General features: G+C 50.0%; 6 protein-coding genes across 6 annotated transcripts; 2 read left to right on the forward strand and 4 right to left on the reverse strand.

Moving 5' to 3' along the window:
- Positions 1-2,143: 2,143 nt before the first annotated feature.
- On the forward strand, positions 2,144-4,417 carry J7337_012506 (uncharacterized protein; the record flags this gene model as incomplete). Its single annotated transcript, XM_044830024.1, has 1 exon — positions 2,144-4,417. The coding sequence occupies one exon, from the start codon at positions 2,144-2,146 to the stop codon at positions 4,415-4,417; it is 2,274 nt and encodes a 757-aa protein (XP_044674940.1).
- Positions 4,418-4,605: 188 nt separating this feature from the next.
- Positions 4,606-6,083, reverse strand: J7337_012507 (uncharacterized protein; the record flags this gene model as incomplete). The annotated part of the gene is made up of 3 exons (XM_044830025.1): positions 4,606-5,190; positions 5,249-5,373; positions 5,429-6,083. The coding sequence occupies 3 exons, from the start codon at positions 6,081-6,083 to the stop codon at positions 4,606-4,608; spliced, it is 1,365 nt and encodes a 454-aa protein (XP_044674941.1).
- A 1,420-nt stretch (positions 6,084-7,503) lies between these two features.
- Positions 7,504-8,760, reverse strand: J7337_012508 (uncharacterized protein; the record flags this gene model as incomplete). Its single annotated transcript, XM_044830026.1, has 4 exons — positions 7,504-8,269; positions 8,302-8,456; positions 8,607-8,613; positions 8,747-8,760. The coding sequence occupies 4 exons, from the start codon at positions 8,758-8,760 to the stop codon at positions 7,504-7,506; spliced, it is 942 nt and encodes a 313-aa protein (XP_044674942.1).
- Positions 8,761-10,576: 1,816 nt separating this feature from the next.
- On the reverse strand, positions 10,577-12,515 carry J7337_012509 (uncharacterized protein; the record flags this gene model as incomplete). Its single annotated transcript, XM_044830027.1, has 3 exons — positions 10,577-12,004; positions 12,060-12,403; positions 12,455-12,515. 3 exons carry the CDS (start codon positions 12,513-12,515, stop codon positions 10,577-10,579), a joined length of 1,833 nt encoding a protein of 610 aa, XP_044674943.1.
- Positions 12,516-13,662: 1,147 nt separating this feature from the next.
- J7337_012510 (uncharacterized protein) lies at positions 13,663-14,920 on the reverse strand (the record flags this gene model as incomplete). Its single annotated transcript, XM_044830028.1, has 4 exons — positions 13,663-14,068; positions 14,123-14,528; positions 14,582-14,604; positions 14,661-14,920. The coding sequence occupies 4 exons, from the start codon at positions 14,918-14,920 to the stop codon at positions 13,663-13,665; spliced, it is 1,095 nt and encodes a 364-aa protein (XP_044674944.1).
- Positions 14,921-17,791: 2,871 nt separating this feature from the next.
- J7337_012511 (uncharacterized protein) lies at positions 17,792-18,845 on the forward strand (the record flags this gene model as incomplete). The annotated part of the gene is made up of 2 exons (XM_044830029.1): positions 17,792-18,708; positions 18,761-18,845. 2 exons carry the CDS (start codon positions 17,792-17,794, stop codon positions 18,843-18,845), a joined length of 1,002 nt encoding a protein of 333 aa, XP_044674945.1.
- Positions 18,846-22,717: the final 3,872 nt, after the last annotated feature.

The following is a 22,717-nucleotide window of genomic DNA, read 5'->3' on the forward strand; positions in this document are numbered from 1 at the left end:
GAAAATACTCCCAACAGCTGCAAGAAATGATAGGATAGGATGGTCAGGAGAACAATTATGCTATGTGAATTGATCAGGCACTGTGTTGCAATGTCTCATTTGTGAGCTAGATGTAGTGTTTTTTGTTGAGTCCCATGGCGAGGAGAAAGAGAACTTGTCCAACATCTTGACTTCTGCAGCGGTTCTGCTTCTCAACTGCAAATGTAGTGTTCCAATATCCTTCTAGACTGGTATTGCACCCTACTAGACTACACAATAGCGCAAGCTCTATTATATGTCGTCTAGGAACGGCACAACTCCCTGCTCAGATCTTGTCATGTCACTTCTGCTGTGGTTCCATCGCCTCTTCTTGGACCTTAGGACTGCCGCTTTATGATGTAACACCATAGTTGGGTTCTTATTGGCATAGAAGGTGACGAGTTGTCGCTAAGTCTTGACTGGTAAGCTTTTATTGCTATCAAGATATGTAATACAAACATGTCCTCAGAGTATTATTATAGTTTCTATGCCAAACTCGAGCCAAATTCTACCATTTGTTTGAAGACCGAGGTCCAAGTGGTGAAGGCTATCGGTGCTCTCGCCGCTATCTTTAGGGATGACCGTGCCGCCGTAGTGGCGCTGTCTCAACCAATCTCATGGCTGCGGAATAGAAGCGGCAACTCTCCGCTCTTTGGTTGACCCGCAGGCCATTTTGGTCGTTATCGATAACAATTCACAATCCTGTACAATAACGAGGAAGTCAATCAAGAAACACTGGCAAGAGCTAAAGAATGGAAGGAGTGGTATGATAATTAATTCGGGCTGCGATTCGTCGGTCATATTACACTTGTAGTTCTGTCACTTCAGGGCCAAGACTTAGGTATTGTCCTTACGTTGATGCTACCTTTGCTGTAGCTATCGTTACTACACTGAGCATCATCCCTTGAATCGGCACATGTTCCGCCGCCACGAGGTTGCATGAAAACAGTCCTAAACATGCAAGTGCAGTCCGAATACAGCAAAGCCGGTTCTCCAATCCTCCCTTTTTATGACAACAGTCATAAGATCAACACTTGTCATGCAATGAGAAGACCTTTAGCTCTGCACTTGAACAGTCGAGAATGCCGATCAACTTACCCTGCATCTTGAAGGGCTGCTGTTTTGACTTTTGTTGCGCTCGGTATGCCGCCCCGCTCGATTCTCCCCACCACAAATAACCGGAATTACCAATTTCCGTAATCTTTCGGCGACGCGTATCACTGCTTGCAGCACGAAAGGCCTCAGAACCCAACGGCAGGACTAATTCATCCCTTGGGCTCTGACTTGAGTCACATTGCTGTGCTTGGGTCGCACGGCTTCTCGTGGCACTCGAAACAGGGTGTAGGGCTTTGTGATATGGAATCTTTCTGACATCATAATTTGGTGTTTGGCGCGTCTGAGCGAAAAGCCTGATGAAATAAGTCGCGCTCAGTCCCTCACTCTTTAGCCTTCCATTCACTGCAGGGCATGCATTTGATGATGCTCCCTTGGTTATTAGCATGCTTTCGATCAGCATGAGGGATTTTAAGTCCTCATTTATTGATTGCTGCGATACATTGCGACCCAGCAGCCGGGTTCCTCTGACCAGCAAGAAGCAAAGCTCAGCTACGCTAGTCACTGAGCCGTGTCGATCATTCACACTGTCGGTAAGGCCTCAAAGCCATGCGCCAGGTAATCTCCCTTGAGAAGCCAAAGCAACTGCAAGGGGCACACCATCACCCGAAATAATAAAGCCAAAAGTGATATCACGATCCAATGAAACACAAAATCTATCAAGAAAGGTTGATCTTCGATTGTGATGGCTGCGTCCGTGCTGAGAATTGTTTGCTCATCCTGGTTTAGTCGCGAGAGTTTTGATAGATCGTCAGCCACCGAAATTGTAGCCGTGTCTCGTCGAGCCAATGAATCACTGCTTGTTGATGGGTATCATTGAGTGACACATGCGCGTTTGCCCACAGCTGGGCTGCCTAGTATGATGATGCTGTTACACTATCAGTCATAATGTCGCAACCTTGAGCATTCACTGACTTGTGGAGATTGTTACTTAAACCCCATGATGCTGCCATCTGACTTCCCCAGCTGCTGCTGCTGCTGCATGCAAAGTATCCTGTCGTAACATCTCACCATGGGTTCACTGAAGCTATCACGAGGTACTAGCGAGACCAGTCGCTCAAGCGATGCCGGTGAGCGTCGCCTGCCTACTACGCCGCCAATGAAGATCCTCTTTCTCTGCACGGCGCACAACTCGCTCTCTCAGCAGCTGTATCTTATCCTCAGTCAGAAACACGATGTCACGATTGAGTATGCGCTATCCGACAAAGCCATGATCGAGGCGGCGGCCCTGTTTCAACCAAACGTCATCGTCTGCCCGTTCTTGACTACACGAGTCCCAAGCGAGATCTTCACCAAGTATCTCACCCTCATCATCCATCCTGGACCGCCAGGTGATGCAGGACCAAGCGCCCTCGACTGGGTGCTCATGGGCGACGATGGCAACGTCGTAGACTCCGACCAACTACTCAAATCCCAGTCTTGGAGCCAGAACGGCCGGTCGCATTGGGGTGTCACAGTCTTACAAGCTGCTGAGGAGATGGACGCTGGTCCAGTCTGGGCATTTGAGCAGTTCAAGATCGACATCGATGCGCCCGGAGTCACCAAGTCAACACTCTACCGTAAAGAGGTCACCCAAGCAGCCATTACTGCCACCGCTACTGCTCTGCACCGCATCGTCTCGGCAGCTAACGGCTTCTCCGATTCAGGCATCGCAGCAGCTCTATCTCGACTGTCACTGCTAGAGAAACAGGACATTCGTGGAATCTCGGTTGACCTTGTCCCCAACCGCAGTTACAAAAGCCTGTCAGTGACACTGCGCAAGCCCTTTTTTGGTGGACCAACACACCGCCGACCACTTCTCAAGGCAGCGGACCGCAACTTCGACATCCAATACGAACCCGCTCGGACGATATCGCGAAAGATCAGGTCTGCTGATTCGCAGCCTGGCTGCCTCACAAAGCTGTTCGGAGGAGTCGGACTCTACGTCTACGGAGGTACGATTGAGGCTGGGAGAGATCCGAAATGCAAGCGTGGACCTGGACAGATCATCGGTTGCAGAGACGATGCTGTTTGCGTCGCCACCTGTGATGGACAAGGCATCTGGATCACTCATATCCGTCGAGTGAAGCGCAAGGTTGATTCAATGCTCTGGCCCAAAGTCCCCGCTGTCTCAGGCCTTCTCGAGCTCGGCCTCATCGACCAAGGCACCCTGAGTACTTCAGTATCACTACGCCCTCTCCTCGACTGGTCTAAAGCAACATACTCAACCCACCAAGAGATCTGGGTAGAGTTTGCTGCGAGTGCAGGCAAGCGCCAAGTCGCTTTCGTTTACTTCGAGTTCTACAACGGCGCCATGAGCACCTCTCAATGCTCGCGACTCATTGAAGCCCTCGAGTTCGTCGCTTTACAAGGGGCTCTTGATGCTGTCGTGCTCATGGGAGGCGACTCATATTTCAGCAACGGTATTGCCCTCAACGTCATTGAAGCCAGTGATGATCCCGCAGCAGAGTCTTGGAAGAACATCAATCGCATTGATGATGTGGTGCACATGCTACTGGACGTATTTCCCCGGAAGAACGTCACTACTATTGCGGCGCTGAGAGGGAATTGTGCTGCTGGTGGCGTGGCCTTGGCAGCGGCTTGCGACGTGGTCATCGCGGGCTCCGAAGTCGTCCTCAATCCCGCGTATCGGACTCTCGGGCTCTACGGTTCAGAGTATCACTCTCTATCCTACGTCGGTCGCTGTGGACCAGAGCGCGCAAGGTATATCTTGCGTGCTATGCTACCCATATCTACTTCTCAAGCAAGAGACATGGGCCTGGTTGACAAGGTCCTCCCAGCTTCGGGACACTTCCTCGACATGAGAGTACGACATCACATCAAAGAGATGAGCTTCACGACTTACAAGCCTGGCAAGTGGAAGTCCAAGGTCGATGTGAGTTGCACTGGGCTCACAGCAGCAAGAACTCTTGAACTCGGCGAGATGGCCAAAGACTTCTGGAGCGCAAGGTCCGAGAGGTACAACACACGACGGCGAGACTTTGTGCGGAAAGTCAAGCCCACACAATCGCCGCTACGCTTCGCGACTCACAGACGACGGGATGGGGATCTTGATGAGGAAGAGTCTGACTCTTTCGATGATGTTGCGGTGTTTAAGGAGCTGGTTATCGAGAGAATTTTGAAGGAGAGGTTATCCAAGATGGATTCGAGGCTGTTGTCCCTCCATGAAAAACTCAGGTCTCACGACCAACCATCGAGCACAGGAGGTGAGACAAGAAGGCTACAGGAAGGCAAGGGTTTGATGTTTCCTTGTTATTATGAAGTAGATACCCACGTTTGCACTTGATTCTAGTTGTCATCAGAGTTATGCCACCTCAAAATGAGCTACCAAGTCCTTTTATCATTACCACCCATTCGCCACATAAAGCCTTTGGCAGCAAAGTCGCTCTCGAAAACCGAACTTGAACCCAACAATAACGTTTGAACCGATACTCCAGACTTCGCCAGGTGCTGGCTGTAGCAACAAAAGATGTGCTACGACAAGTACTCTTGCCCTTTCATGGCTGCTTCGTGAGCTGCGCATAGTACTTCGTCGGGAGCAGACAGAAATCTGTCCAAATCCACATTACAACGAACCGTCTCGAGTGCTAACTTCCTCCTCGTCGCCCGCTTGATAATCTCTTCTTCTTTGGCAATATCCTTCTCTAGAGATGTGATCTTACCTTGTTCGTCTTGACGCTGCTTGTCCTTCTGATTTTCCTCTTCTATTGCTTCCAAAGTGTTTTGGGCTTTCTTGAGCTCCTTCTGCTCGTCTTCATATTCCAAGATAAAGCCGTCGTACATCTTTTGCAGAGCGTCTGAACACTTTCCACCTTGGTTCTCCATCACCGCGTCAAGGGTCTTCTTTTCCTCCCTCAATTGCCTCACTCTCTTTTGTTTTTCGTCTCGTTCTCTCGTGGCTTTCGCGACGCAGTGGCTGGCTTGCATCTCGATTGAAGCTAATTTTCTTCGGGCATTGTGTATCTCCTGGTTGTATACGTTGCGCCGGAACTCAGCAGCATCAATCCTTTCGCCAACTGTCCGAAGGTTGCGATTAATAGCATAGAACATCGTCGCTTCCTATGTGAGATGAAATTAGCGTCGGTGCGAATCTCAATAGCTGGGGCGCGGTACTGACAGCTTGACTGAGATAAGCTTCTTCCTCTGCGTCGACTAGACTGGATGCTTCCTTGGAGTCATCGATGTTGGTCGATACGAATTGCTCGACCTGACGCGAGCGTTTGCTAGGGACTGGACAGGGTGCTGAGGTGGTGTTAGTCATGGATTGAGGTCAAGAACGAAATATATGGAAACATACGAGGAGGCATGTCCCGCTTGTGAGTCCAAGTCCGATCGGATGGACCGATTGCACTGCTCACATTGCTGATATCGCTGAGAACACTCATTTCCCTACTGAAGTCAATCCCTGGGGATGAATCGTTGTCGTCGTCGTCGTCGTCATTGTCATCATCATCGCCAAGATTGTCCTGGGGTTGCTGCTTCTGAGCGATGGTGAGCCGGCGCCATGTTTTCAGTCTCGCGTTCCTAAAGGCACCGTCATGGCCCGACCGCTTGTGCTTGTTCTGTTTCGATGTGCTTTGGGAGTTGACCATGTTGTCTTCAATCCACTTTCTAGCCTTTGCGCAATCCGAGTTCATGGTGGGCTTGACTGGCTTGCCATTCTTGCTCACTTTCTGGCGCTCCCTGGCCTTTCCTACCAGGAACTCACGCAATTGGTCCATGGTAGCCGTTGATCCTGGGGCGTGGACAGCTTCAACGGCAAGGGCGAGGTTCAACGCGGCGTTGGTCCCCCAAGCGGCGACTTTGGGAACGTAATCTCTCGGTAGCCAGTCCCAGGGATACTTCCCAGATGCCTTGAAGATCCGATTGACGCATTTTTGCACCTCTGGGTGTGCGTCACCGACCCCAATGTCATCGTATGAGGCTGGTGCCTCGTCGTGGTTCGCATTCATGGCATATATCGTGCGCAATTTGGGCTGTAGGTCGAGAAGAGTCGGCGGCAACGGTCAGAAATGTCTTCAAGATATAGGCGCGCCCCTTTGAAGCGAAGAGATGATCTAGGAGCGCGATGAAGGAGGGGATGAATGAATCAGGCTCTGGGCCTGTTCTGTTGGCTCATAGCAAGAGCAAACAACTTTTGGTGCATTGCGTTGCTGGGAGCCATGGATGTGTCGGGGAAATTGCAGCCGGGCTCCGATTCATCTCCGCTCAGTGTCACAGACTCGACTACAGAGGGAAAAGAGACAAGAAGACAAACAAACCCTTGCAGAGTTTCAGGCAAACGAGGCTGCCTTTGCATGGTCAAAAGCAAAGAAACTGTTGGTAGTGTTTGGCAGTGCTGTCAGTCGATGTGCGGTCGCTAAATAAACCCAACGCCTCAGTGGGTACAAACGTTCCGTGTGCCGTGCGGCAGGGGTTTTAGCGGATAATCCCCCGCCAAGGTTACATTTGATGGATGTTGACAGGCATAGAGGCTACCTTAGCCAGGACAAACACGACGCAATCAACAAGCTAATTATGAGAGTACACCGCAACGGGGCATTTATCAAGGTAGTTAAAGTATTACTGATTGCCCGGTGCACATGCATTCCTAACTGTTGTGCTTCCTCCAACGTGAATGCTGCTCTCCAACGGGCTGTTTCATTTGGTGGAGGGGTCCAAACGCCAGCCCTAAGCTATGGAAGTTAGTGGAGGTCAATGGAATTTGAAGGCTGGCCCATTTCACTAATCTCGTGAGCTTCGCAGAATCGCACGATTAGAGCCCATCTGCTCTTCCCCCCTCCTTCCCCCCTCCCCGAGAACCAGGAATCAGACCCGACCCCTGTGATAGAAGAAAATCGGTTAGCCTTAAGCGCTATCTTCAGCCGCTGTCAACAACAATCTCAGAAACTTTAGCGGCAGAGCGGCTGAACAGCGCTGTAAGTTTAGTGGGCCATAGGGGCTCTGTTAGCGGAGGGTACCCCACCTCGTTGATCATTGCCAAAATAAGGTTACCTCGTCTCCTGTCAGTTCAATTCAACAACTGCATCCAGACTGGCATACTCGTTGAACAGGTCTAACTCTAAAAGATTTGACTCGGGGAAATGCATCCGTAAGAGAGCGGGGGACTGGGCGCCAGCGTAGAATAGCTCGGCAATGGCTTCGTGGCCATGGTGAAGATTATTGGCATCCATACGTTGAACATGGTCGGGCGAAGCCGAAGACGACAAGCGGAGAGCTTGCGAGTGCAGCCCGTTTTCTCGTCACGATTTGCGCAATGTAAGTTACCTACATAATTCAGTGGACTTATTTGAACTTTTAATTTGCCTTTCGCATCACTTGTACTATTCAAAATCATGTCCTCCCCAGTACTGACAGCCAGAGGTCGGACTCCTATGGCTTTCTCCCCCAGATGAAATAGACAGGAAGATATAGATGAATAGAGGGGTTTCGGAGCTCCCCTTTCGCCTTCGCCATAAGGACCTGGGTTTCCTCTTTGCACCATCCAAGGACCTTTTCCAGCAGCATTGGAGTGTACGAGTCAATGGCTGCACAAGACTGAACAACCTGGCATTTGCCAACTTCCTTCAGGACAGGATCTTTAGGCCAGGCACCAATTGGAATCTGTCTCATGATCAGCCAACGACATTCTTTCTCAACAGACATAAAGCTCACCTTTCGGACTTCTTCGTGAACATCCACAAACCCCGCCTTTATCACCTTGTCTTTCCAGTTCATGGCGCAGTCGATAGGCTTTCCGAATTTGCTACTGCTGTCGCGAACTGCTTCAGCCCAGACCTCTGCATTCACAGCTTTCTTGATCGAGTCATCGTCTGACATGAAGAAACCACGCTGGGCTTGGAGTTCGAGATAACCGCCGCTGTTGAGGTTTTCGAACGCGCGATCAAAGAACTGCTGCTCGTTGCCGATGCATCCTTCAAGCTCTCGAGCGTGGATGTAGTCGAACGGCTTCTTGTAAACCCACGGGTCTTCAAAGTCATCGACTTCAAAAACGCAGTTGGCAGGAACCCTGCAAGCAATATGAGCCTGGGCTAAGGAGAAGGCATGCTCATAACTCACCAGTCCGGCTGGATGGGGCTCAGATCTGTCCCGACTACTTCGGCTGAAGAATGCCCACTTCCCAAGGTCAGCAATGGGGCTTCAGCTAGTTACCGAGAAGCTATAACCTACTCTGCAAAATCGATTGCCCAGATGCCAGTACCTGTGCCCAGATCAAGGACGCGTTGGGGATTGTCAATTGGGGCAGTATGCAGCTTCCCTGCTAGAAGAAGACTATAGATATGATGGACCAGATCCATGCGGTTCTGCTCTTCGTCGTCGTTTGGCTACAGTGCATGATTAGTCGACTTCACTCGAACATCCGATAGTCGAGAGAACTAACCACTAAGTATGCGCCTTCATGGAATGCATGATATCGACGGCCGTGCTGTTGAGCTTTTAGGCTAAGAATCACCCAGGAATCTTGTATGCCCTACCTCATATCTACAGAGTTTTAGTAAGAAGCATAGTTGGCTATGAAGTGTGACCTCTCACCTGTAGCTAAAGATGCTTGATTTGAGAGATGTCATATAACTGGAAGAACCCTCTCTGCATTGACTGTCAGTATAGATTTTACAAGATGTCCGTCATCATGACTGACCCGAGGTCCAATGTCGAATCAGTGTCTCCGCCATTGTCCTACTCTTCATCAGCCACCATTTTATCTATAGTGTTGGGTATGGTACTTCTGCTTCTAGTACGACAGGTACATCAGGCGGGCTTTCAGCACGTTCAGCTGTTGGTTGAGCAGCTGGGGAAGCCATTTTGCTGACGATGTAAATGCGCTGCGGGAAACATGCAACTCGACACTGGGACGCGCCCCTCTTTATGATCTGTTCATGCTTGCGTGTAACTTGAGTGGTATCATATGCTGTATCTCCACTCGGCCAATATTCAGGATAGACGAGGCCAATTGGGAAGGCCACCGTTTCCGCCTCGGACTTCTGGGGCATTATCCTTGTCGATCGCCCTTGGTTCTCGAGCGGCCCGCCGCTTGTCACTCTTCACAAAAGCTGCCCAAACTGCCTTGATTAAAGGCAATAGGAGCGATGGGGCTTTGTGGCTACGACTATGGTCTCGAATGACCGGTGAAGGGCTTTACTAGTACTGGAACCCCCTCAAGCGCTTACAGATACCTCGAATGTATCTTGCATTTAAGATGTGGAGATTGTCACAACCCTGTCTCATGAAGTTTGTTGGTCGCACTGAAACCCAGTTTAATACGAATGCACTGCAACCTGCTCGGTATTTAACACCATAAAGGGAAGGCCTATTAGCCCGCAATACTTGATGCGATCCTGGTAGATTTCACATGCGATTGACACACATTATGCAACAATTGCTGCTATTTCCATGGACAGCGTCTTGATAGCTTCTCCCAATAATGCACAGGGCCGCACGTTCGATTAGGCTGAGGGCGAATGCTAACCTGCCGACTTTTGAAGATAGTATATTGAATGTAAAGCCGAGGCATTCATGGGAATGTTTCTCAAAGTGAAACAAAACAGTAGGGTAGTGTCCATCTGAACATTCCTTAAAGGAGGTCAGCCGAGGCTGACAAAGGTTCAGAACGTCAACATTGAGGAGTAAATTACGTATAACGAGAGCAAATATCATTGCCAGATAACAAAGTTTCCAGGAGTACAGCAGAGAGCTTGTAGAGGCATGGAGCAGAGATTTTTGTTTTGTGGAGTGCGGATGGATCTGCACTGTTGACCCGCAGGTTGGTAAACCAGACACTCTACGCTGTCTAAACAAATCGGCTATAATTTGTGGCGACAGCATTACTGGTACATACGACCATAGGTAGTGGAAAATACGGGATCCCGTCTGCTCTCCCATAGTCAAGCCACTAACCGGCGGATTAGTAGTTGGGTCGGTGACGACCAGCGAATCCCCGCTGTTGTATGTTTTTTTGGTGTTCTCCCATGCTATATTTTTTTGCTATTGCACCGGACAAAGTCTATATCAACTGTTGGAAGCTCCAGAAAGCCTGTAGTGGAGTGAGGACTGGGCTGTGCTGCGGTTGGCAGCCACCTGCATCCTCCATCCTCACATCACTGTTGCAAGATGCACAATATAGCAGAGGAAGTGTACAACTCGAGAAAAGCTCAATGAAGAACATTTTTTCGGGTCGTTATATTGCTTATGGTATGTTTCATTACTGTTGAGATGGTAAATTGTGTGGACTTCGTTCGGTCTTGCAGTTACTACAAATCCCCTGACCGTGTAAGTGCATCTTTCTGGATACCATATTGTTCGGGCTTCAAGGCCAACCGTGTATTTATTACTCATTGCTACGCTGCTATTAAACATAAAACTAAATTCATCTTGTCAATTTCCTTGCAAGCATTGCTCAAGCCCAGGGCAAACTTCGAAGACAGACTTCCAGTCAACAGGCTGAACCTCACAACTTAGCCGACGGACCGAGACCCAGATCCTTGATGATGATATCTGCAGCCTTCTCACCGACAACAATGGCAGTATTGTTCGTGTTCGCACCGACATTCTCCGGAGGAATACTCAGGTCAGCCAACTTCAGACCCTTGGTACCATGCACATTCAGTCTCTCATCGACAACACCATTCTCATCACGAGGTGCCATCCTACAAGTAGAGATGGAGTGCCATGTCGTGGCAACATTCTGTCGAACCCACTCCTCAATGGCCTTGTCATCTTCCGCTGAATACTCAAGATCTGTGACATTGCTGAGAGCCTCGTTGATCTCCACTGAAGCGGCCTTGGAACCTGCGGGCCATGCTGGGTGACCAGCTGCAATCTCACCACGATACATCTTTGTTCGACGCATGATCTCTCTGGACTTCTTGTAAGCCCAGATCTGCTTCTTCAAGTCAATGTCATTCTCGTCGCTGAGGAATCCAACATCGAAGTCAAGAGGGTCGTCGAGTCCTGCGCCGGTGATATGGACGTGGCCGCGAGAGTATGGGTACGCCGTGTAGTTACCGACGGTAACATATTGCTCTTCGGGAACAGTTGAAGGATCTCCAAGGAAGCAAGAGATCATGCCCATAAGCATCAAAGGTCGATTGGGGTGGTCCTTGAAGTCCCGATCCCAAGCCTTCCGGAACTCAGGCCCAAGTGCAGTAACATCAGCTTCTGTAGGCCGGAGCTTAGAAGAGATATCGATAGCATTCCATCCCAACATAGAATCCTTTGACTTGATAAACTCCGGGCGCTTGTCGGGGTTTCTGAGAATTCTGTCGGCTGTTTCATGGGGTTGGAGATTGGTCCTGTAAGGGTACAGAATGAGGTTGTGATCCTGATACTCATGGCCAACGCCAGGCAGATCCACCTTTACGTCGACACCAGCTTTCTTGAGGACTTCAGGGGCACCGATACCTGACCTCTCAAGAACAGGTGGTGTGCCCAGAGCACCGCATGAAACAACGACCAGCTTCCGAGCCTTGACACTCAATGTCGGATGTTGGGTTGGTGTGATTTGAGCTTGGAATGCTGGGTTGGGAGTGTACTCGACACCAACAGCTTTCTTATCGTCATCAAGAAGAACACGAACAACCTTGGACTCCACAAGGACATGAAGGTTCGGATACTTCTTGTTGTCGATCTTATTATGAAGATAAGCAGTAGCAGTATCTTGCCGACGACCATCCTTGGAAACATATCGGAGCCATCGCTCAACACCATTGTTGGCGTCGAGAGTTTGCAAGTCATGATGCTCTGGCCAGCCGACCTGAGACATACCGTTGATGAAATCGCTTTCTGGGTTCTTGGAACGGTATGTACCGTCAGAGATATGGACCGGGCCGTTAAAGCCGTGGTGTTCCGGGTTACCTCGGCCATGGTATGTCTCAAGCTAGACAGATTTAGCAAATGTCTCAGAATACCCCAGAGTAACTCAAAATCTGTACCTTCTTCAAAAACGGGAAGATCTCATCGGCAGACCATCCTGGGGACTTCCAAGAGTCGAAATCCGCTCGCTGAGCACGAGTGTACATCATAAAATTGATTGACGAGCCTCCACCAAGTGTTCCACCGCAGGGAACGATGGACTCGCGTCCAGCCAGTTTGTCCGACTTGTTTGCCTTGTAGAACAAGGTCGTGGTGGAGGTTGGCAGCAAATGATCCAAGAAGAACACAGGGTTCTCAATGCTCTCAACCCCACGGTTATCTTGCCCACCTTCAATTAGAAGGATAGACAGATTTGGATCAGCCTCCGCCAAACGACCGGCAACGACACATGCTGCTGTTCCGCCTAGTTCAGATAATTAGCAGTGTCGGTGGATTAGACACACAACAAGCGCACCTCCAGCGATGATAACGTCAACTTCGGTAATGTCGCTAGCGAGTTTAGTATATAAACCCATGGTCAAGACTAGACGATCCTTTCGGCTACGGGGTTAGAAGGTCGGGAATGGGATTAAAGACGGTGATGAGCGAGTCGTGCTTGGTGATTCGAAAAGAGAATACCTCTCGTGAGGGGAAGTTATATATATATACCTGCAGCTCGTGTCACGATGGTTATTCCTTGCGGGCAGCCAGCCGCAGGATGACCCCGCGCGAGTCACCCGCAGGTCCTTCCAATATCTCAGCAACCCATCTCTGGACCCTTACAATCAGACTTTACTTGACGTGGGACGTTTCAACTGGGCTTGTCCAGACGCCGATCTGGTCGGGGTACGTTGCACCCATCTGGGGCAATCTGAGAATGGTAAGGTGAGTTCCCCATATCTCCTAACTGGAATAAGGCTGGTGGATAGAGGCAATGAGCTCCGGGCACCGGGCCGTGCTGAGAAATGAGCAGTGAGTGGCTCATCAAGATTCTCGAGACTCCACTGGTTGTGCACCTTGGGGGTTTTTAGCTCAAGCCCATGGGTCACTTGAGCGGTCCTGACACGGGAAAGTGCCTCGTTGTTCCTTGGATGCAACTCAGAGCTTGAATTGGAAAGGGAGCACGCTGTAGCTAGTCCTATTCAATCGCTACCTCGGTTGCTCGGTTACTCTTTGGAATCTTGGATCAACAGTTCAGCTTTGGAAAACGATCATTTCAAGACTGATGACGACTCAATAGACTCGTAGCTAGTCATTGTTCGCCACTTGAGCTGTACCATCGCACAGCTAACTATTTCTAGCTTCTTGCACTAACAATTTCTTCAGTGCTACAAGCCCTGTTGTGTAGAGTGTGTCTCACCGGAGCTGCTCCACGAAGCTCACCGAGTCTATGCCGAGCTAGGGCAACCTGGTCGCAGATCATATCAGCGAAAAACCCTTAGCTGCTGGGCCCATTTCCATTTCTCCTTCATGTCGCGCTTCAAAGTCGAGATATTCATTATTAATTATGTATGTACGTTATGCTAGTGATCGTTTCTATGACTCTAGGTCTTCCAATCTCTATAATCTCCGAGCCACGTTTTGTGGCGTATGTTCGCTATGCTTGGCAAGTAGAGAATGTCACCGAAATGCCGTCTCGTCTCCAGCTTTCAACTCCCCTCCACCTCCGTCAGCCCTAGTGAATCAGGGATACGAGTAAGGATCCTTCAGGTGCCGTGTCGAGGACTGCGAGCTGGCATCGTCGTCTTCGAGCTTGCGCATGACTGTTACATGCGTCTGTGTGACCTTTGTGATACCCGCTGGCTGGGGTCTGTTTTCGCTGTCGGCTATCTGACCGCCTGCATCGATGCGCACTTCCAAGTTTCTCCCCGTAGACGAAAACATAGCGCCCTTTCCTGTGCCACTTGTGCGATTCGAGTTACCCTTCTTGTTCGTCACGGCGGCTCTGACTTTGGAGCGCAGAGCGTCGGTACCAGAGGGGTATGAGCTGTGATCTCCGGTCGCACGGACAACCCTCACGATAAGTGCGGAAATGTTCATCTCAATGTGAAGCTTGAGCATGTAGACAAGAGGGTGGAATTGCACGTAACTAAGCGAGTCAGCCATTGAGGTCCGGCATCAACCATTTAGAGCGGGGACTCACATGAAACCATTGCCGATGGACATGCTGCCAATGAGGATGACGTCCAAGCTCATGGATACAGCAATCATGACAAGGTTGTATCGCATCAGAGGCTGATACTTGGTAAGACCATTGGCGATAAGCTTGATACGAATCAGGTAGACGAAGTAGCCGTGAAGTGTTGCGTCGATGACCAGGAAGAGGCCCTTCTCGATGCGATCCCAGATGTAGTTGATATCATGGTAACGCTGGGATATTTGCAGCTGAGAAGGAATCCAAATGCAAAAGACACTAATGTTGATGAGGCCAAGAGTGATGGCAGTTATCCATCGAATCTTGATGGCGCTTCGTCTGTCGACCATGAGAAGAGAAATTCGGTTGATGATGATTCCGCAAATGCATTGAATTTGGACGACCCAGGCGCACACTAAAAGACCAGTTAGTTTCGTGTTCGTAAAACGTTCGAAGGATATATCGTACGAAGAACAAAGAAGATCCAGAAGCTAAGAACTACCAGTCAGTGTGTTGTCTCAATCTGAGGGACCGGGCGACAACATACCTGGGAGCGATGTAACCACGGATGAAACACCACGACAAGACTCCAATCAACATCGACGCCAACCATTCCGCCCAGATCATCCAGACATAGGCCTTAGCCCGCCCTGTGCGCTTCCACTGATCCCATGTCTGTCTTCCCGCCTTCTGGCCCGCAAAGATTCCAACAGCGAGAGTGAAGCCCCAGATGACACTGGCGACCAATTGATCTGTAGTACTGGGCTTCACGTATACGTAGTGATCCGGTATTAAGAAACCCACCATTGTGAAATCGAATCGGGAAATGATGACTGAAACAGAGGGTAACAAGCAAACAGCCAAGAAGACAGGGTTGTGACAGGAAGACGGTCTTTAAGCAAGAAAAAAGAAATCGTAAATCCCTACCAGGCCCCCGAAGTAGATCGGAATCTTGCATGACGGGGGATTTTAGAGGTTCCAGAAGCCCCGGCAGTCTGGTGAATAGACCGAGATGGTGAACCCATAGATCTACCAGATGAGCAAATGGGAAGAGCGCGTAGTGGCGGACCGCCGTTCGCTAGTGTTTTTAGGTGAAGATGGCGTACAAGATTATTCCGTGCTAATGGATAGGGGCTCGTTTTGTATGGCTAACCGCCAGTTCCGCGTGGGCGGCACGTGGATGCTCGAGTCATTACGGCGGGCTTAGTTTGGGTTTCGGTTTTGCTAATAGGGGGTTGTTTTGCCGTGCCAAGTTGGATGAGGGCTGTGAAAAACGTTGAGACTTCAGAGGATGGTAATTTCTTTGGAGGTTTTGCTTTGCATACGCGGTGGGGCTTGGTACTTGAGCTGACAGAGAAGATGTTGACTCTGAGGGCATGCGAGCAGGCCCCAGCCTCTACCTCTGTTAGGATCCCTTGCAATGTCGTATTAGAGTGAACTTGATTCATTATCAACAGCTTCGGGCAAAAGGCCAAGGGATATCTTGCAGTAGCGATCACTCCATGAATCGTAGGTTTGAAGCTCACTAGGCTCAGCATTGCAATCCGCCAATCTCTCGAGAGCGTGGATGTCCCAGAGATGGATCTGAGTAGATCATGCCTCATGTGGCTAGTCGTTGCCACCAATCGACCATTCCTGAAGGATGACTTGCTTAAAGTAGACAAGTCTGTCTGTGCTCAAGCTGGAGGCATACTGACTCAATCTTGTTGAGGCAAACCTCTGGATGTGCCTTTTGAGACCACGGCACTCAGCCTGTCCAAGTCGCGTGGCGAATAAAGCTAATTGATGAAGATTCTGTTAATTTTATCTGTCGTGTCTCCGCTTGGGATGTAGAATTCCCGTATCTTCAGAGCAAGCAATCGCTAGCCCAGGGACAATTGACTTGGTCGACGACCTAGACGACATCCATGCGACCCCGCATTAATCTTTGGTCGCTACACCGACGATCGAGCCCACGGAAGATACAGGGTAGATTGAGGGGAAGGGGAGATTGAGTTCAGAAGCCTTGCCAACAGAATAGCCTTTTCGTAATGATGGCCCACTCAGATCAATCGATAATCTCTATACAGTGCCCAGGGGTTACAAATGTGAAATCGGTACAAAGCCCACAGTGGAGGCAAGTGACTGGATAGGTAAAAAAAACTACTGGTACCTGCCCTTCAACTGGCTAATAAGGGGTAATTTAATCTATTTCGCGGTAGGGTGGGGTATAACTGAAAATACGGAAATGTACATTTGTAACCCCTGCGGACTGTACAAGGCAAGAAAAACATGTTATCGTTGCTTTTTTGTCTTCCATAGGTAGCGATAATCATGGTCGTTCATAGATGACACTGGCTTGTCGCCATAGCAGTCAGTTTTGATTGCGTTTCGATGGACAAACAGCCCAGGCCGCCAACCGCTTTTCCATTGCTTCATCCCGATTATCCAATCTGTGATAATTGTTACTTTTCCCAGGCTGCTTCGTCGCTTCAACTACTTGCGTGAAATGTAGTTGTTTGCGCAGCAGCATTACAGCTTGGTCAGCTTGCACCCGCGCTTGTTAGCTCTCTGATGCTGATGCACTGGAACCGTCTGTGCTGAAGCCTCAGCGAGCGCGACACCAACAAACACAACGCGCCACTGCCGTAACCTTGGCGGTATCGACTCACGAAATAGCCCTTGGCAAGCAGTCACTGTCCACGTGGCTTGTGTAGCTGTGCTTAAAACTGATGAAGAGGAACATCTGTAAATGCAGAAGTATCTTTTGTCAAGTCTGATGCGTCATTTTTTGACACCCGCTACCCGACCGACATTGGACGCCCATCATCCTCCGTCGCCCACCAAATGAAACAACCATTCAGTTACTCACCACTCCCATCAGACGGATGGTTCAGACTACTGAGTATCCTCCCGTCACAAGATGGGGCATCAGACATCTCATGCGAGCTGCATCATCACGAGCTATCTGCCTGCCCTCAATATGAAGCCATCTCATACACATGGGGTAATGACGATGCGACGAAGCGACTGCTGGTAAACGGGACTATTTTTAAAGTGCGGCCCAATTTGTATGCAGCTCTCAGGGCATTTAGACAGACTCATGAGACAAAACTCATTTGGGTCGACGCCGTCTGTATCAATCAGCAAGATCAAGGAGAGAGAAATCGTCAAGTTCTGCAGATGAACCAAATCTACTCGCAAGCTCAAGTCGTCGATGTCTGGCTTGGGACTGCAGATACAAACTCTGACGCTGGTGTCGCCTTCCTGACAGACTTTTATGAGCTTGTCTTTCGTGATACAAGTTATCAACAGTCTCCATCGCGGGATGTACGCGCGGCCACAATGTACCCAGATTCCATGCCCTTTCATGAGTTTTATGCGCCCATTCTAAAGCTCCTTGATGACCCAGGGACACTGACGGCATTTAATCATGCGGTAGCATTACTCGCCGACAGCTGGTGGAAAAGAATATGGACTTTGCAAGAAAGTGTCCTCTGCCCAAACGTAATCTGCTGGTCGGGTTCAAAAACGTTTCCTTTCGAATATCTCTTGGGCTTGTCCCATTTCTTATATCACCTAGTGAATCAAGATGCTCACAAAGGCGCACTGGCCCACAGAGATATGACTCTAGGCGCGTTGATGCTCGTTGAGTACCTGCGCAAAGACATGGTTGCTCACGGGAAAATTGGATTGACAATGGCGCTTTACTCGACCTGGAACCGCGCATCTTCGGATCCGAGAGACAAGGTCATTGGCTTGCTGGGTATTATAGAGCCTCGCGACAGCCTCAAGCCAGAATACTCATGGCCAGTCGAGAAGGTGTATAGAGTTGCGATGCGAGCCGCGCTGGTTGAAGATGGCAACCTCAACTGCCTTGGTCTGATCTCGGAGAAGAAGGAGTCTCGAAACAGCAATTTAGCCTCGTGGGTCCCTGACTTCGAACTCCACTCTGAACCATTCAGGGACTACATAACTTCACTGTCCAAAGTTCTCAACAAATGGTCGATCTACAAGGCTTTTATGAGCCTAGAGGGGTCTTCGGGCATAACAACAGACGAGGACGACAGTGTGTTAATACTCAAAGGCTTTTGCCTCGATTCGGTGTCCGTTGTTGGAACTCAAGCTCCGGGCCCTGAATTTGAGAATGTAGGCGAGACAAACCCTGAACACTGGAGGAGCTCGATGGGAAACACGATCAATCATTGGAGATCCTTGATTACACCTAATAGTAGCTATGTAACGGGTGAAACTCAGGCTATGGCCTTTTGGAGAACAGTTCTGGTTGACTTGAACCAAGGCCGTCTAGCCTCGAAGAAAGGCGGTACGCCCAAAAGGCTCGACAAGAATGATCTGCAGGATCTGTTACAGCTTGAAACCCCAGAGGGAATGGAAGGCCTGCTAAGCACGTGGAAGTCATGCCTTCAGCCTGTATACCGGCAACTTCGATTGATCGAGCAGTTCAATCGGCGGTTTTTCAGGACAGCAAATGGTTACATGGGACTAGGTCCGCCGGATATCCAACCTGGTGATGCTATCTGCCTTCTTTTGGGCGGATCCGTGGCTTACGCGTTGAGGAGGAGTGCACATGAGACCTGGACATATGTTGGCGAATGGTACGTGTCATCTTTTTATCCTATCTCGATCTCAGTTACTAAAGTGTTGAAGCTACGTACATGGGATCATGGACGGAGAGGCCGCTGTTAGAGCACTTGAAGATAAGACCGACTTCGCGGAGTATCGCATTGTCTAATCAGTGGAGATGAAAATCCCGGAGAGTTTCTAAGATGGAGGAGTCAAGAGTGTCGAAGTTGAATTCGGCATGAATACACACGGGATGAGAGAGAAGGAGGCTATGAGATGTTTACGAGTCCAAACAGACGGTGTTAGGTGAAGCAAGGAAGAAGGAGAAGGAGACGTGAGGTTGAAAGTCTGGTCTCTGCGGGCGAAAGGTGTACTTGCGTGTGTGACCTGAGTAGCATCTTCATTGACTTCCGTTATTGCTAGCCTGATGAGCCTCGAGCGAAGGCTGGAAATGAATACTCCTGCAGAAGAGGGAAAAGATCGCAGGGAACCATGTCACTGTTGGTTATGTTCGCGATTCAAAGCTCCCGGAACCAGGACAGCCAAGATGGTAACGCAAGCACCAACAGTACCAATAAAAACAGCCGCAGTCCACGATCTGCATTCTGCACCGTCAACTCCTCGCACCGAAATACATTTCTGTCCTGCATAAAGAATGTCACGGCGACCAATCCGTTGCTCTCCATGAAACGCGCTGGTATAGGCAATCATTGTCGGCGATTTGAGGCCAGCCGATGAACAGGATTGACCGGGGTGTAACTTGCGGATCTGCAGTGGCCATGGGGAGGGGTCTGATGAGTCGGAAACTGAAGACTGTGCTGTGAAAGATCAGCGTCTCTTGATCGATAACCAAGCTGCGACGATACGTGCCAACCCATCTTGATGATTGTTTGTGAAGAGAAGAAAAGGAAGTGAAGAAGAGTTGCGACGAAGATTGGGCAACATTGGAAACATCATCAGTCAGGAAAGTGTGCTAAGCTGGGAGGATGGTGAACACGCCATCGCCTTCCTCGCCATGCATCCTTCTGTTACTGAAATCGGGAGCACCTGCACTTGGAGCCAGAGACGTTTTACAACTTTAAGAGTCAGACCGGAGAGTATGCTCCGGTGTACATAACGTGTTATGGGCTCTGATAGAGCTCATTGAATCATGAAGTTCAATACATCATCTCCAGACAACGCAACAACCAGCCAAAGCCATAAGAAGATTGACCAAGGAGAGTTCAAAGTACGCACGAATCATGAGCGAAAAATCAATAAAATCCGATGAGCTTAGCTTAACATCCTTAGCCATAGGATCCATTGCATGCATAAATGCCCCATTCTTCAGCAACGGAAGCCTCAGCATTTTACAGCGACTTCATATTAAATTTGTGGGACACCTATCTTATAGAATTAGTGAGAGAACTGCTATTAGTGACAAGATTTTCTAGGCTTTCCATCAACTGGCGTTGCATGGCCAGCTTATTTGTGACGTCACACGCCTTGGCCAAGGTAACGCGAAAACTTCACGCTGTAAGCTTGCATCTGACAATACTCACACAAGCATTTAATAGCATTTCAAGCCCACAAACATGGCGACACCGAGTCCCAAAGACATCCGCTCCGACAGCATGGACCTCGAACAACAAGACGGTAAAGGGGAATTTATCCCCGTGGGCAAGAACAGAAACCAACACCACGGCCCTACGCAAATTTCCAACAGAAACAAGAACTAATGAAGGACGACCCCACTGTCCTCAGAGTGTTGCAATGCAACGTCGCCAAAACCGACTGGGTACACATCAACGCTCTGGCATTCAGCGAGGCCGCCAATGCTGCCGTTATCCTCATTCAAGAACCGTACTGTACCCTGAACCGCCAACGAAACCTAACCAAGGCCTCACACCTATACACCACCATCTCTCCCATCTCAGAGTAGACCGACATAGACGATAGGCCTATAGTCATCACCTACGTCCGGAAGAACAGAAATCACAAACCTGCCATTATCCCAGCCCGCACCGACAGAGACTTCGTCGGAATCTCCGTCAGGGGCTACTCGATATACAACGCCTACAGGGAACCGCGCAACGACCATATTCTGAGTAAACCCGCCTCTTTTACCAATATCCCCGCCAACACACTCTTTGCCGGGGACTTCAACGCCCATCATCGCACCTGGCAACCAGGCGTAGAGACTAGTCACGGTGGCAACACCCTCGCCAATTGGATTACAGAGAAGGACCTTGAGGTCTACGACTCCCTAGGCGTGCCCACGCACGCCCAAGATAATCTCTTGGATCTTGCCTTTGGCAACATCCCACTTTTAAGAACAGAACTCACACCCCAGTACAACACGCTCCGACCACTTCACCCTAATCACGCACATCCCTCTAGCAGAACCAAGGGCTCCCCTTCCATAGAGGTACTACCTCCCAGAGGAGTGTTTCCCTGCATTCAGGGCTGAGGTGGGTAAACGACTGATAGACGCTCCCACTTCACTGCCAGACAAACCGTCTACAGACAGGCTCGCCTCACTCCTCACCAACACCCTCCGTAAGTCCCTAGAAGCAACCGGCCGCAAGCGGAGGCCAAACAACAAGGGGAAGAGGTAGTGGAACGAGGAATGCAAATTGAAATGCCATGCTTGGCAATCCGCCTACGGCGCCCTTACCAAGAAGGTCGGCCGTAGATACCGTAGAATCACTAGTCCACAAAGTCAAATCCCAATTTCACCAAAAAGCAATTGCTACTCTTGTCACCATAGACATCGAAGGCGCCTTCGACGCAACCCAGAGATACCGCCTTACACGCCGACTACGTCAACAGGGCTGGCCTCGACATACACTACGCTTGGCCACACTCAACTGGAATCACCCACTCGTGTACAGAATCAATAACCACAGACCGCTCCAGAACAGAGGTAACGACACTAGACCGACCACTCTCACTAACACCGCTTCTTTTGTCAAGGCTTTCCCAAGGCCTATCCTCTACTCCACCGAATACCCCGACCAACAGCTGTCTTTCCCCCCAAAGAAAGATGCTGCCAAGGCATTCCTTCAATGGGAGGCGAACGTCGAACCCACACACACAATTATGTACACCGATGGATCTAAGACCCTCACCGACGACCGATCCCACATCCGCGTCAGCTTTGGCTACGTGATACATCGCAATCATGCGGGTGTACATCACGGCAGCCGCCCACTAGACAAAGCAGAAGTATTCAATGCAGAGGCCAAAGGCGCCGCCAAAGGCCTGAAACGTGCCATGGAACTCTTCCCTAACGACCCCATCACCGTCTGCGTGGATAACGCAGCCGTGCTCTACGGTCTCCAAGGCAAACCCCCAACCTCATCCCAAAACGCGTTTCTCCGTTTCTTTGCCCTAGCAAAGCGCCACCGCGCGGAAGTATCAACAAAATAGTCCCCGGGACACTGCAGCATCCCTGGCAATGAACAAGCAGACTGGCTTGCCAAAAGAGGCGCCAACTCCCCACCCCAACACACAACTCCCCCGACGCGGAGTTACGTGAAGCGCCTAATGCGCGCCAACAACAGGAGTGACCTAACTTCCTGGTAATCCCGTAAGCAACCGCACTCTTACAAAGAACTAGGCCTTTCAGCCGGTTTCAAACCGACAGATGAACTCAAGAACCTCTCCCGTAACGAACTGCACTGGATCATCGCGGCCCGTACAGGCCACGGCGATTTCGTACGCTACCACGAGAGATTTCACCATGATGATGCCAACCTCTCCTGTTCCTGCAGCAAGCAGAATCACCCGCACACCCGCTGTACTGCAGAAAGGCCAACCGCAACGCTCCATAGTTTGGACGATGCGAGCAGATTGATGCGATGCTAGGGAGGGACTGGGCGAAATATATCGCCCACATTAACCGCACAGGATTCTTCACAGGGATCTGCCCCTAAGCTGCCTACCCTAGACCTCAAATATTGTATTCATAGGCGTCTGACGCCTCGTGGACTCGAATCCCTTAAACTCTGTCGTTCTCCTCGACATCAATCCTAGCTGGATCTTAGGTCGCTCCTGTAT

The sequence above is a fragment of the Fusarium musae genome, chromosome 10, assembly GCF_019915245.1.
Source record: "Fusarium musae strain F31 chromosome 10, whole genome shotgun sequence".
NCBI lineage: Eukaryota > Fungi > Ascomycota > Sordariomycetes > Hypocreales > Nectriaceae > Fusarium > Fusarium musae.